The following is a 13,257-nucleotide window of genomic DNA, read 5'->3' as shown; positions in this document are numbered from 1 at the left end:
CAATATTTTATTTTATAGGAAGCATGTAAAATGACTTTGCTGCTCTTCGCTGCGGAAGGCAAACAACATGGTTTGTGACAGCATGTAATGATACAGCAAGACCTTCCAGTCTGTTTTCCTTCTCACCGAGTCTCTTCATTAGCCTTTCATGGGTAGCAAAGTGCATTTTCTCCAAGCTGTAGAGTAATTCTGCAGTCTGTCTGCTCAGACATTAGGAAGAAAACTGTAAAGTCTGTATGCTGATTCAGCCCACATGTTATGTCTTATGTGTGTATTAGCTAACCATACCCTGAACTGCATACTTTCAGTATGCCAAGCAATATTGGTATATTTCTGTTTATGTTTACTGGATTAGGATTTGCCCCTTGCACTGTTTCAGAAGATGGTATTTATTATGTACCTGGATACACATTGGTCGTCAGAGACAGATGAACCCAGAACGGGGTGTTCCTATAGGGCAGTGCAATGTATGATGCTGTAAGGCCTCCTCCTCCACCCCCCTCTGATCAGGGCTGAACAAACCAAGGGACTTCAGCTACCCCTCATGCATCTTGCCCTCCAGACCCTCATAATCTTTGTAGACTTCCTTTGGACACTCTCTAATAGTATTCTATCCTTCTTATATTGGTGCCAAAAACTGCATGCAGTATTTGAGATAAGGCTGCACTGGTGCAGAGCAGTTCATCCTTCACTGCTTTTATGCAGCCAGCGTATTGTTACCTAATCTCCAACCAATGGAGTGCAAAGTAGAAATCCTCATTCTACCCACAGACAGCACATATCACTTAGTGGAACAGCAGTCTTTTAAAACTGTGAAAGCTTGGGACCAGAGGGGATGACTCAGGACATCAGTATTTGCAGACATGAATTGCTGTACTGCACTGGTACACTTTATGGAGCTGGAAGGACCAATCCTGCTGTAAGAACCAACAGGAATCCCCAAATACCCTGCACATCCAGCAGCATTCAAACCTCTTGGTGATCCTAGGTTATTATTCAGACACACTTCCTGAACTTCAGATTGTATAGACTGCGTGGTAGATGCATCCAGTCTGGTGATGACGCTTCTCTGGGAGACTGGGAAAGGGCTAGCACAGATGAGTACAGTTTATAAGAGTTTTAGTAGGGGTCCATTCACACTGTGGATTCAGGAAGGGTGACATTCAAAAGCTCTGCTCACTTCCACCTGGACTTCATTCTCCCCATTCACTCGGTGAGATTCCTAGCCCTGCCTCATCAGTGCTACTCCACCTTATGAGTTCATATGGCCTCCTCTCACATCCTTCTACCTTCTGAAATAGCATGTTCTTCACACCTAAGTCAGACCCACTTTAGCAGCGACCATCAAAAGTGTGTATATATATATATATATTTGCATTAAATTTATCTTGCACTGCTCTATGAAAGACACACTAACTGAGAGGGAAGAAAAGCAACAGAAACAAATCTGTAGCTGACAACTATTGAGCAGTGGGTTCGTGCTCTACATGGAGGTTTATTAGATGGCCGAGGAAGATCACCTGGTGAATGCAGGTCAGTACTTAACCTTCATCATCTAGGGCTGGGCTTTTTTCTTCCCGTATTTATTTTCCAGTGCTTTCTGCAGGCTAAGATTTAAGGCATTCTTCTGATGCCACCTCCCTGTAAAGAAGAAAATGATGGTTCAGTCACAGTTTCCCTTCTAATGTTGTTATCCCTCGGGGATTTTTCTAGTTGCAGAAATCCTCTCTTGTGTAAATGCCAATTTGTAGTCCTCACTCTTTGCCCAGATTCATCCATTCCCCCTGGCAGAAGCAGAACCCTTCTCAGGAATTCAGCAATGAACTTTTCCTGGCAGATTCCATACCTAAATCATCAATCCTCCTCCCATGCCAGTTCCTGGGATCCCTGATTGACTTCTGAATTACATCAGGGGTGTAGGAATCTTTCATCAAGCTTCTGCATTCCAGTGGTCCACCTACAAGGAACAGTACATGAGCAAATGTATGCAGATATCTCCCTAATGCAGTCCTGGGATTGAAGCAGGGGAGCCACATTAGCAGTTTCAAGGGCATGGGAAAAGTCATGTGTTGACTGCAATACCCTTGGATCAGATGCGTGGCTCAGTGCTGAATAATAGTTTCATCATCACCCAGGAGGGAACTTATGTTTGCCGGTGTATCTGCTTTTTGTTCTTAAAGATGAGACATGTACAACAAGGGTATCTCCTTTATTTGTATCCCAGTGCACTTTCTTTACTTAAGTGCCCACCTGATCTCCCTTTGAATCTCCTCAACCAAGTGAGTAGCTTCCTACTCAGTTTCACAGCTCCACTAAAAGCACCATCGCACCACTCCAGGCCTTCCTGAGCTCCTATTCTACCATAATACTTACAATTATCTCCTAACTGTGACTTCCCTGTTTACTGTCTCTTGACTTCTGGCCATTTGGGGAGCATTATTTTTATTCTCTCCTCCTCCATTTCTTTTATATTGCACCCTATCCTTGATAATAACAATTTTGAGCTACTTGGGAGATGTTTCTCCTTTCTATGTGACAAAGCCCAGGACAATGCAATCTCCAATACCTAACAGAGTTTTGAGAAGACATTTCAAATGTTCATATATCTAAATATCGTGAAGATAAGTAATGCTAGTATTGAAAATTGAGGTAAATTGAGACAAGAGATGACAGGGAACATTGAATTCCAAATGGTGTCCATTTAGCTCTGAACAGGGAGAACTGGGGTCATGATACAACTTCACTTGAAGGTCAGGTATAGGCACAGGCATCCCTTACCTTGGAAGATATTTGACCTCAGGTTAAAACCCAGCTCATTGAAATCACCAAATGACTCCAGCTTTCTTTTTAGCATCCCAGTGCGGTCACTGAGTCTTTTCTGTCCCATGATGAGTGCTGTCAGGCACAGAGACCGCCGCTCCTGGAAACACAAACAGCAAGGAACAACCATCTTTCAACACTCCCTTCATGCAAGAGACTCCTGGAGTTTCTATCCCTGCATAAGATTTTGAGCTACAACTAATCCCTGAGACTTGAGTTTGCCCTTGAGCCTCCTTAAGCAGATTCTATATGCACCGTAATTGCATGGGACATTTGGAAATAGTAAAATAAGTGCAAATCAGAAAGGGGCAGGGGTGTTGGGCTCTGGACTGGGTCCAGCTGCCACCTTGTTTCACCTTGCTGAGCTACTACACTGCCTGCCTATGGGAACCTTATAAATGAAAAGGTGATGGAAAAACAAAATGAAAAAAACCCAAAGAGATGTGAAAGGATGTTTGTGGAACATGTCACCGCCCCTCACTGTGAAGCCCCAAACCATCCCTCCTCTCTCTGTCCTATAGAAACTGCTAATATTTCACTCTACATCATTAAACAGTGTGCCATAAAGGAGACGTAAAACATCTTTCCTCAGTACCTCTTCATTGCTGGCAAATTCATCTACACTGGCAAATTTATTTTTGCTGTTGTCACGGGTCACACTGTTTTTCTTCTCCAGAGGCTCCTTCCACTCTGCTTTCCTATCTGGTGCTACTGCTGTCAGGGACTCATTCGTCTCCTTGGTTTTTTCACATCTGGCTTTGGTCAGAGATCCGGGCATTTTAGAACGTGGGGTTTGCTGCCGGCCTTCTACTAACTCTTTGCCAGTGGGCATGGATTTGGTGTTCTCTGCCTCCCTCTGCCTGGATGAGGCAGATTGACTGGAAATGCTGTTCCTGCCTCTTTGCTGAAGCCTCATCCTTGGATCTTTGGTGGCAGAAGTATCTTCTTCTTCCTCTTCAAGTCTTCTTGAATGATGATTCTGTGTGTGGGGTGTTTTGGCTTGGAGATGCTGTTTACTCTGTCTTCCATTCTGAATATCCTTTACAGAAGGAGATACCTTGGATTTAATATGTGTGGAGTTCTTCTTAGTTGTTCCTTGAGCTGCTGAGCTCTTGGAGACTTTGCAGGAGACTCTGCTGGGAGTTTTATGGGATGTTGTTCTCTGTCTGGTGGGACTTAAGCCTGCTGGAAGACGCTCCTTTTTCTCTTCCTCAGGTTCCACTTAAAGACAAAAAGCATAGCTCAATGAACTTGAAACTGTCTGGATGATTGATAGGGAGTAACATAAACAGAGCTGGAAAAAACCCGGCATGTTACTCTGTCATTGGCAGACAAGAAAAGAATTAAAGTCTCAAAGAGAGAAAGAAAGCAGAAATGAACAACAGTAGCTTTGTGTCAAATTTCATGCCAAACCAGAAGGTGCCTGAGTAATCTTAAATGTTTTTGATACATGAACAGGCACAGAAATATACAAGTAAAAATCTTGTGGTCAGACATGCACACACAGGTCTGTATTTTCTTACATGTGGTTGGCTTTTCCAACTCATGATCATTGTCACATTGGTGAAGATGCGTTTAGTGTTTGTCACTCATTGGTATTTGTTGATGAGTTTACTGAATAGCAGCAGCTTGCTGCACAGGGAGGTGAGTTGGGGAAAACACACTTGGGGATCTTAACCCACCAGCCTTCTCAGAAGGCAGAGAGGGAATGACACACTGCATCACAAGCTGTGCTGCAAAGCAAGCTGTGGAGGAGGGACAGCTTCACTGCCATCTTGCTTACCTGATGCGTTGTTGGAAGGCACAGAGTCACTTTGGGCCACATCAAGTCTGGGGGATGTTGGGGACTTCGTGATTGCCTTAGAAGAAAAACAAATGCTATGTCAGGTGCCGAGAAGGGAATTAATGGGATGGTGGCCTTGCTCCTCTGCTCGTCTTCTGGTGACTTTATTCTCAAGCAAACAGAGCATAGCCAGTTTCACTCAAGTGAACCCTGTGACAGGTTAGAGCTGAAGCCATGCTCTATGATGGTGAACATGTTGTTTGTGAATCTGCTGGCACTAGCATCAATACAAAAGTGATCTGGATCAGGCAGGGATATATATGTCTGCGTTTGTCAAATGAGCTCAGGGTATGTCATACATGCTTTGTTTCTGCTCTTAAGGCTGACAGATACCAGCTGAGGGGGCAGGAAGCCCACTGCTTCAGAGTTAGCCCATGGGAACAAACAGGGCTCATCTGAGCCAGCAACTTGGAAGAAGTACACCACTACACCAGTACTTTGCACCAGCATGTCTAGTACAACACTGGGATCGTGAAACTGGAGCTGCTGTATAAGTCAGACTCCAAATAGAAAAATGCCTTGATATGCAAAGAAGGTAGCCCTGACTCACATGGTGGCTTCTGCTTCTTTTCTGTATTGCTTTTATAGAAGAGCTAAACATTTAAACATGTGCAGGAATCTGTGTTTCTAAATAAACTGTGTTAGCTCCCACCTCCTACTTAAAACAAAATCGTGTCTGTTATTATTACTATATTCAGTGGAGAGAACATTGCAGTTCACTGTTGTAGAAATTCCTCCTCTCTCCATTTCAATGCCCCTTTCTCAATGAAGCAGTTTCTGAGAACAGTAGCAGTGTTCTAATTTCTCAAGCCCCATTCACTAATAACCTCAATCTCCCCAGTTCATGCTGGACAAAATGATGCTGAAGTCCTGCAATTGCCCTCACTTTCCTTACTTGTAATTGGATTTGACTTTATTGCTATTGTTAATTGTTCGTTTTACTTTTGAGCCAGAAGGTCCAAAGTCAGAACACCGTTCTGAGACTCCTAAATATGAAGAAGGACTCTGAGATCATTTTGCTGTCCTCCTAGATAACAGACACCACAGAACTATGTCTACTTATTCCTTTGCTAAGCCAATTATGTGAGGGACAATACATGACATACCAGAAAAGACATTTATTGGTCAAACAGACAAAAATGATTAAATTTGATACCTCCTTCTGAAAAGCAAAAGTGTTTTTATAGTCTATGACTTTCTTTACATAGAATCATGGAGAAAATACAGGTGTACAAATCAGAAGGCCATTCTCACCCAGTCAACATGTGATCAAGCATGGTCTTATATGCCTTCTGCATCTGGCTCGGCCTCCAAAATATGAGGATATTTAATTGACTTTCCAGACCTGAGAAGTTCCATAGGTGTCACAATGTAGTGGGATCATTTCTATCCTTTTCTTTCTTTCTTTTTTTTTTCTCTCTCCAATATAGAAAAGATCTAAGGTTTAACAAGGGGCAGAGGCCCTTCCATAATTACCTCTCTCACCTGGTCCATGGTCCCTGATGTGGTGCCACGGTGATTCCTGCAAGCAGGCAGGTCCCTCTGGGTATGGAGGTGGTCTGAAGGTTGAAAGGAGGGAACAGTTGCTAGGGAACAACCCTCCCTCTATCTATGAGCTGTAGTCACCATGGGAACCAGAAGAAACAAGACAGGGATGAGCAGCATCCTTGCTGATCAAATACCAAAACCAAGCCAACAAAACCAGAAAAAAAAAATCCAAAAAACAACATAGAAAAGAGAGTAAAAAACTCATGTCTGTGTAAGTCTTCACTACATGCATAGGATTTCTTGGAGACTTTCATGAGGTAATCCTGATTACAAACTGGATCTTATATCGTTTCCAGATGGCTCATGTGAGCTCAATGAACCCCATCAGAGAAGCAGGGAAAGGTGTCCCCATTTTCCACATTGGAAAAGGGAGTTGTTTGGCTGGCAAACAGCACCACATCCAGTCAATAACAGAATCAAAGCCCGGCTCTCCTGTTCTCAGCACTCAGAGCTATAATTTAATCCCAGAATTTTCATCTGATGCACTACACTGTGGACTTGCATTCTCATAAGGCCACAATAATTTCTGGAAGCCTCAAGTGAAGAGAGCAAATCTCCCTCAATGCTGCAAAGCGGCTTTTCCCACCCAGCACACAGAAGTCAGGGGCAACAGAAAATGATTAGAGACATTCCTAAGTGCATTATTTTAGAAGCAGATTTTATTTCACTATGAGAAACTGCAAGCTGTGATAGAAAATTTCTGATTATTCTGAGAAAAATAGGCAAAATATTAATCAGCATGATTTTTTTTTAACCTCCTTTTTCTACCTCCTCCCTTTCCTTTCTGCACCCTGGGCTACAGACAGCCTAAGGAACAATTCTCCCTTTAGCCCTTGTTGCGCTTCACCTCAGTGACCTTGTACTGAGGTGGGGCACGGTGGAACCATTCGGACCAGGAGCCATCATAAACTGCCACATCAGGCTTGCCACACAGGTAGGCTGCCAAGGCAATGTGACATGCTGTGACACCTTTGCGGCATGTGGCAGTCAGTGGCTTTGAGAGATCCACTTTCTTCTCGCGGAACATCTGCTGAATCTCCTCAATGCTCTTCTCATGGCCGCTTTCTGATAGGAACGTTGAGAAAGGCATATTCACAGCACCAGGGATGTGACCAGATTCCAGCCCTATGAGAGCGAACAAGAAGACAAAATATGAGCAAGGAGTCATTAATGTAGGTGATGAAGGACACCTACAAAAGAGACACAGCTGCAGATACTCCCTAAACTGTTCAGTTGTTTCAGGTAGTGATGGAAATGCAAAGCAGTATGGAGCTAAAAAGAGGGCTAAAGTTATTTAGAAAATTGTTTCCCCCTGAAAGCAATAGGAGGTAGGAACCTGAAAGCCTTGGCAGCCTTAGATATGACAAGAATCAAAGAACCACCACAGGAAAGATCCTAGCAACGTGTTAAGCACAACAGCACAAAGAGAAACATGGCAGTATATTTCTGACCTGCCCTAAGTAGGCCAGCAGCATGTAGGGACACAGCTTTCAGAAGCATGATATGTGGCTTGTACGTGAAATTTGTGAAGGTCGTTCGCTGTTTAAAGTTTACTCCTGCGACACATTAAAATCATGCTTCAGAAATGTAAAGCAACCTTAAAGTGATAGACATTACTGATAGGGCAGATATACCAGGGCAATAGAGTCAGGGGAGTAAGAATTTAGAGTTTCTTCACTTCTTATATCTACCTCATAGATGAAATCAGTGTGAGTTCTGTTTCTCTACTGGTATAACTAACCAGTTAAGCTGAAACTTACATCTCAAGAACAAGCTCCTTAGAGAGAAGCAGGTACAAAAATACAACAGATGAGATTTTCATCACATCCTTGAAACACTCACTGTAGGTTAAATCAAAGTCTATTACATTCAACTCAAGTTTTTCCACTGACTTTGAAAAGCTCTAGATCAAGCCTTGTCAAAGCAGGAAACATTAAGTATTACCTTGAATGGCTCCTTGCTAGGTTTGAATTTCTAACAAGATAGCCCTGGGAAAGTTGCAAAAATGGTAATCTCTAATTTATAGCTTTCCACTTCCTTAAGGCATTAGAGTAGCTGATCTCATGAGATGGGAAGAGATTGGAGCAGGGAATCTTTGCTGTAGCCAAAAGATTAAAGTAACATATGGTCAGAGACTGGCATCACCATAATGATGCTGCAGTTTCATCACTCATGCAAAATGATGTCATGACATGACAGGACATGCCACAAGGAAACAGGATTATAAAGTGCTATTAAAGAGGGGATTTTTGCTTAGCTGGCTAAAAGTAGGAGCTTATAGACAGCAAAAGCTACCTCTAGACAGCAAAATCTTTCACTGTTCAAGACATACCCTCATTGTCTCTTGATTCATCCTGAGTGTCATACAAACCTGACACTGCTGCACCAACACAGATGAGACTGTGAACCACATAACTGCAGCCTCATACCATCCTGGGGCAATGGGGAAGAATTCTAACGTCAAGAAATCCTGGGGGCTGAACTAGAGAGGCCAGCCCCTGCTGAAAGAAGCTTGCTGGGTCACTGATTCAGTTCTTAGCTGTTCCAGGTCTAACGGTCATGACAGTTCACAATAAGTACATTTGCATCCTCTTACTGGAGACCACAGTCTTTTATGCACCGCCTTTAAACAAATATTTAGTTAGGAGCAGGGCAGATCAGAAAAGTCTCATTTTAGAGTATTTTGGCTTTCATCTGTAGAGACATTCAAAAGTTTGTGAGAGTCAGAAAGACCAGTGCTCATGCTCTGCAAGTGAAAGTTGAGGAAATCTGTAGAAACAGCACTTACTCTTGTGTGTGGGTGCTCAGCTAAACAAACTAGCTGACACTGCACAATCACAGCTCCTTGGACTGCTGAAGAAGTGCTCTTGAGTGGCTGAGGAAGTTTTATCAGCTCCCTCTCTTCTAGCTCCCTCCCTTGAGTATCGAACAGTACTTGTGTTACTTTCCCCCTCCTCACATTGAGATAATAATGGCCCCCTTAACCTTATGTCCAAAGTATCAGTGAGGCTTTAATGGATCAAATCTACTTTGAAGCTGCTTCTAATAGCTGGAAGAAAGGATCAAACATTACATCCATGCGTATGTATTTCCTTTTCTCTAACTTTGCAAATCAATTCTGTTGTCAAATAAATTGAGCCCTTAGTAGGAGTGCAAATTTACCAAGGTATTTTATTCAGTTCTGCCTTCACTTCAAATATGTTTCCTTGAAAGGTTTTTTGAAACCATTACAGTCTATCAATGTTACATTATTAGAGCAACTGTACCTCCTATCCTAAGTAAAAATACAAGCTCTGCTAGTGTTTCTCTCCTGCAAAACCATCTGCCTCACAGATTTGAGCACATGGGTATCTTTTTGGTTATATACTCAATTTAAAAATGATAATTTCTGCCTCTCTCCCCTTGCTGTGCTACCATTCACACTACTCTATAATAGATTATATCCTCAGAGGAAAAAAAAAATAAAAAAAAAAAACCAATAATGACAACAGAAAACACTATATCAAAATACTATGCATGTACAACAAATAAAACCAAAACAAAACAACAAAAAAAAAAAACAATAAAAAAAAAACCACATCCAGAAAACTTAAAACATCCAACAGCACAGCCTCAGTATTATTCTGAAGCTGTACACAGTCTTTCACCCGAAAACCCAACTAACTGCATAGCAATCTTGTTTACTCTCTCTCTCCTTGTTTTCTTTTTATTCACTTTGCTCCAGCAGTTTTTGTTGCTTTAATTTCCTTTGCCAAGTCTCTCTCACTCAGCTTGGCTTCTGGCAATTCTTCCTCACACTTTGTAACCTGCAATATGTTATCTTCTTCACTGTTTAATCCCTTTTTCCACATCTGTTAGGTTCTTTGCTTAAACCTCTCTTTTTTATTGGCTATTTATCTAGCTGAGAGTACAGTTCCTTCTCTCCAGACTTTCCCTTTGTGACAAAAGCTCCAAATGGAATTTCTTCTGGGCAAAAAGATAAAAGATGTGCCTTGTCCACATTTAACTCCCTGCGGTCCTGGAGTTAGCAGAGTACAAATAGTTGTTCCCTCCAAAATCCCCCTGTTGCCAACTTCTTTCTCTCTCTTCCACTCAGACTGCATGTTTTCAATGGACCGTTTAATTCTATATTCTATTAATGATTACATCCAACCTAATGTGAACTCACTGGAAGGAACACTTTACATTCAGTCCTGACCTGATACATCCTTGTAGCCAGATCAGTAAGCCTTTGCCACCAGTGTCAAAACACTGTGCATGTATATGGCCAGAAGAGTTGACTTGAAGAACTGTCATGATGCTCATTGTGGCACCTGATGTTTGTCTGTCTGGTAAAAAGATGGACACCTTTGACTGTAAGCTTTTGTGGAATGAAACAGACTTTGAAAGTCTCACTCTCCATGTTGTGCCTCAAGTACTACTTCACGAACAATGTAGAGTCAGTGTGCATTATGCTACAGACTCCTCTTGGAGAAGAGAGGGATATAGTAGGAGCATCTAATTCACCCTCTCACTGCCACTGAACATTTCAGCTGAGAAAAAGCTTTGTCTGGGAGATCTGAGAGCTTGGAAAATGGCAGAACCCAAAGAGTAGGGTACATGAATGGGAGACGGGGATGCAGGTACCTCCAGGGACAAAGCAGCATGTAGGGACACTTAACCACTCAGATCGGCTATAGATGCACACCACGTACAAACACCAGAGCTTCTTTTTCATCCAAAGCAATACTTGTATTTAAGACCTATGACATCCAGCTTAAAGACACATCATTTATCTTTCTCCACCCTGGCAACCTGTGTAAACCTCTACTAGCAAGTAAAAATGAAACATGTATCGTGGCTTATTTCAAACATTACAGAGACCTAATTCCTATCAAGGTAATGGTTATATAAGAATAAAACAGGGGCAGCTAATCCCTACCACAAGGAGCTGAAAAAATTACACAGACAAAAGAGTCAGCTGAAATTAGCCTCTTCTGGAGATGGAGTTCATGGAACTGGAGAGATTAATGGACTTAATTAGGAAGTCAAGAGCTGAGGCAATAATTAAACTGAAATCACGTAAGAACACATTAAGTTCCTTAACCTCAAGACCATTCTTCCTTTCTAAATTGCAGGCTTCGTTTCTCCTCCCTGATTGAATGACCCCTGTAATTAATCAGCATTGATTTCAAATTGCTCTTTTAGGTGTAAGCACTACCTTTTACCTACCCCTGGTTGTAGCACAGCTATTGGCTAGCTTGGCTCAGAAAGCTGTCGAGCTCTTGCAGAATGAGCAGCTGCAGATGGAGTACTTACCCTGCTGGATCTGCTGTGGGAAGCAGAACTGGACTACCACAAATAAACTGTTTCATGCTGACTCACTTCAAAGGAAAAATCTGTTTCCAAGATGCTGTCAGGGGCTGCAGTATTTGTCACCCAGTGACAACTCCCACTTCGGGAATGAGAATATGAAATTCATCACCTCCATCAGCAAGGAATGCTTTATTCATGTTTTGAGGTTAAAACTCAGCCTTCACTTTGATGGGCTGTAGTAGGCAAGAAAACAGAATGAGCAATAAGCCTAACTAGCTTCTCTCTCTGCAACAGCCTCCTCTGTTACTCCTGCAAACTCTACTACCTTTCACAGTGCCTAGCAGTGGTCAAGCATGTTTGGGGTTCACCACAGACTCTTGGGCACTTAGTATCGAAAGACGAGCTACAAGAAAGAAGTGGACAGACTCGTTAGCAGGGTCTCTTGCGATATGACAGAGGAGAGATTTAGACTGGATGAAAGGAAGAAGTTTTCTATGGGATGGGTAGTGAAGCACTGCAATAGCTTGCCTAGAGAGGTGGTGGTGGATGTTTGGGGCTTTCCTTTCTTGTTAAGATTTATGGCAGAGAGCAGAAGCACAGTGATTATGACCAGAAGTTCTCTACTTGTTGGGAATCAGAGCAATAAGGACAATGTCTCCTGAGTTACAGCACTGCCTGAATCAAACTGGGCTTTCACTAGTGCATTCATTAATGTGAGAAGTGCCTGGATTAATACTGAACATTTGTGCACATCTGATAGTAATAGATTAAGCCCAAAAGAAACCCCTGGAAGCTCTCATCTCCCATTCTTCATTCTGAAGCCAACTGACTACAGACTTCTGAGCGTTTTCCATTCCCTTTTCTGCTATTTTCTCCTACAGCTTTACAACAAATTACAAGAAAAAGCATCCCGTGAGAGTGCTGGAATCCAAGTGTTCAAATGCAGATCCCTTAAGGTAAATCCATGAGCTGGGTTGAGGCACCTGCTGGCTGGGAGAAGCAGTTCCACCACCAACGCTCATCCTGCTACAACACAGGGAGCAGCTGCTGTTCACTCTACTTTACCTTGGTCCAGCTCAGTGCCCTGAAACCGGCCCGCAGGGCGGGAATCCACCACCTGGAACTTCTTGGACCCCACGTTCTCCATCATCTCCTCGAAGGTCTTTAGCAGGGTTTTGTCCAGCTTGGCCTTAAAGACCGCTGGTGTGGGCTGGCTGAGCTCCGCCGTCACAGGGTGGCCTTCCTTCACCCAGTTCTTGAAGCCACCGTTCAGCACGGAGACCTCGCGGTGCCCAAAGACCCGGAACATCCACCAGGCACGAGGGGCATAGAAGGTGCCCAGCTGGTCACCGTCATACACCACCACGTGGGTGTCGTTGCCGACCCCCAGGCGCCCCACGTAGTCGGCGAAGTGTGCTTCGCTCGGCAGCATGAAATCATACGGGGAGGACTTATCCCGGCACTCCTCGATGTCGAAGAAGGACGCGCCGGGAATGTGCCTCTCCCTGAACTCCTGCCGGGCGTTGCGCTCTTGCGGGGGATACCAGGAAGCATCCAGCACCCGCAGCCCGGCCCCGACCCTGCCGGCCCGCACGGCCTCGGACAGCCACTTAGCGCTGACCAGCGCGCGGCCCAACGCCTGCGCCGCCATCTCGGAGCACCGAGGCCGAGCACCGAAGCGGCGGCCGCAATGGGCCGGACCGCGAGAGGGGGCGCGGCCAACCAGCCTGTACGGGCGGGGCGAGACCCAC

At 43.7% G+C, this 13,257-nt stretch overlaps 2 protein-coding genes across 3 annotated transcripts; both read right to left on the bottom strand.

Annotated features, from left to right (window-relative positions):
* Positions 1-1,454: 1,454 nt before the first annotated feature.
* Positions 1,455-6,721, bottom strand: TEX33 (testis expressed 33). Of its 2 annotated transcripts, none has more exons than XM_015862424.2 (6): positions 6,140-6,721; positions 4,604-4,679; positions 3,416-4,041; positions 2,779-2,920; positions 1,847-1,957; positions 1,455-1,641 (listed from the first exon to the last, which is right to left on the bottom strand). In XM_015862424.2, exons 1-6 carry the CDS (start codon positions 6,155-6,157, stop codon positions 1,556-1,558), a joined length of 1,059 nt encoding a protein of 352 aa, XP_015717910.1. In that variant the 5' UTR covers positions 6,158-6,721; the 3' UTR covers positions 1,455-1,555. The 2 variants fall into 2 exon arrangements, with proteins under 2 accessions (XP_015717910.1, XP_015717921.1); XM_015862435.2 differs by having other exon boundaries at positions 6,149-6,721.
* A 131-nt stretch (positions 6,722-6,852) lies between these two features.
* Positions 6,853-13,204, bottom strand: TST (thiosulfate sulfurtransferase). Its single transcript, XM_015862467.2, has 2 exons — positions 12,572-13,204; positions 6,853-7,336 (listed from the first exon to the last, which is right to left on the bottom strand). Exons 1-2 carry the CDS (start codon positions 13,155-13,157, stop codon positions 7,038-7,040), a joined length of 885 nt encoding a protein of 294 aa, XP_015717953.1. The 5' UTR covers positions 13,158-13,204; the 3' UTR covers positions 6,853-7,037.
* Between the last annotated feature and the right edge of the window lie 53 nt (positions 13,205-13,257).

This window comes from Coturnix japonica, chromosome 1 (assembly GCF_001577835.2).
Source record: "Coturnix japonica isolate 7356 chromosome 1, Coturnix japonica 2.1, whole genome shotgun sequence".
Classification (NCBI taxonomy): Eukaryota; Metazoa; Chordata; class Aves; order Galliformes; family Phasianidae; genus Coturnix; species Coturnix japonica.
This window is presented reverse-complemented; position numbering and strand designations above follow the sequence as displayed.

What these genes read in the sequence shown, in the direction of transcription:
- TEX33 (XM_015862424.2), bottom strand. An exon ending in AATTTGCCAGCAATGAAGAG is followed by an intron (nt 2,921 to 3,415) that starts GTACTGAGGAAA and finishes TTGTGTTTCCAG; the next exon opens with GAGCGGCGGTCTCTGTGCCT. An exon ending in GAGGTCAAATATCTTCCAAG is followed by an intron (nt 1,958 to 2,778) that starts GTAAGGGATGCC and finishes TGTTCCTTGTAG; the next exon opens with GTGGACCACTGGAATGCAGA.
- TST (XM_015862467.2), bottom strand. Translation starts at nt 13,157, where the DNA reads ATGGCGGCGCAGGCGTTGGGCCGCGCGCTGGTCAGCGCTAAGTGGCTG. An exon ending in GGGCACTGAGCTGGACCAAG is followed by an intron (nt 7,337 to 12,571) that starts GTAAAGTAGAGT and finishes TCGCTCTCATAG; the next exon opens with GGCTGGAATCTGGTCACATC.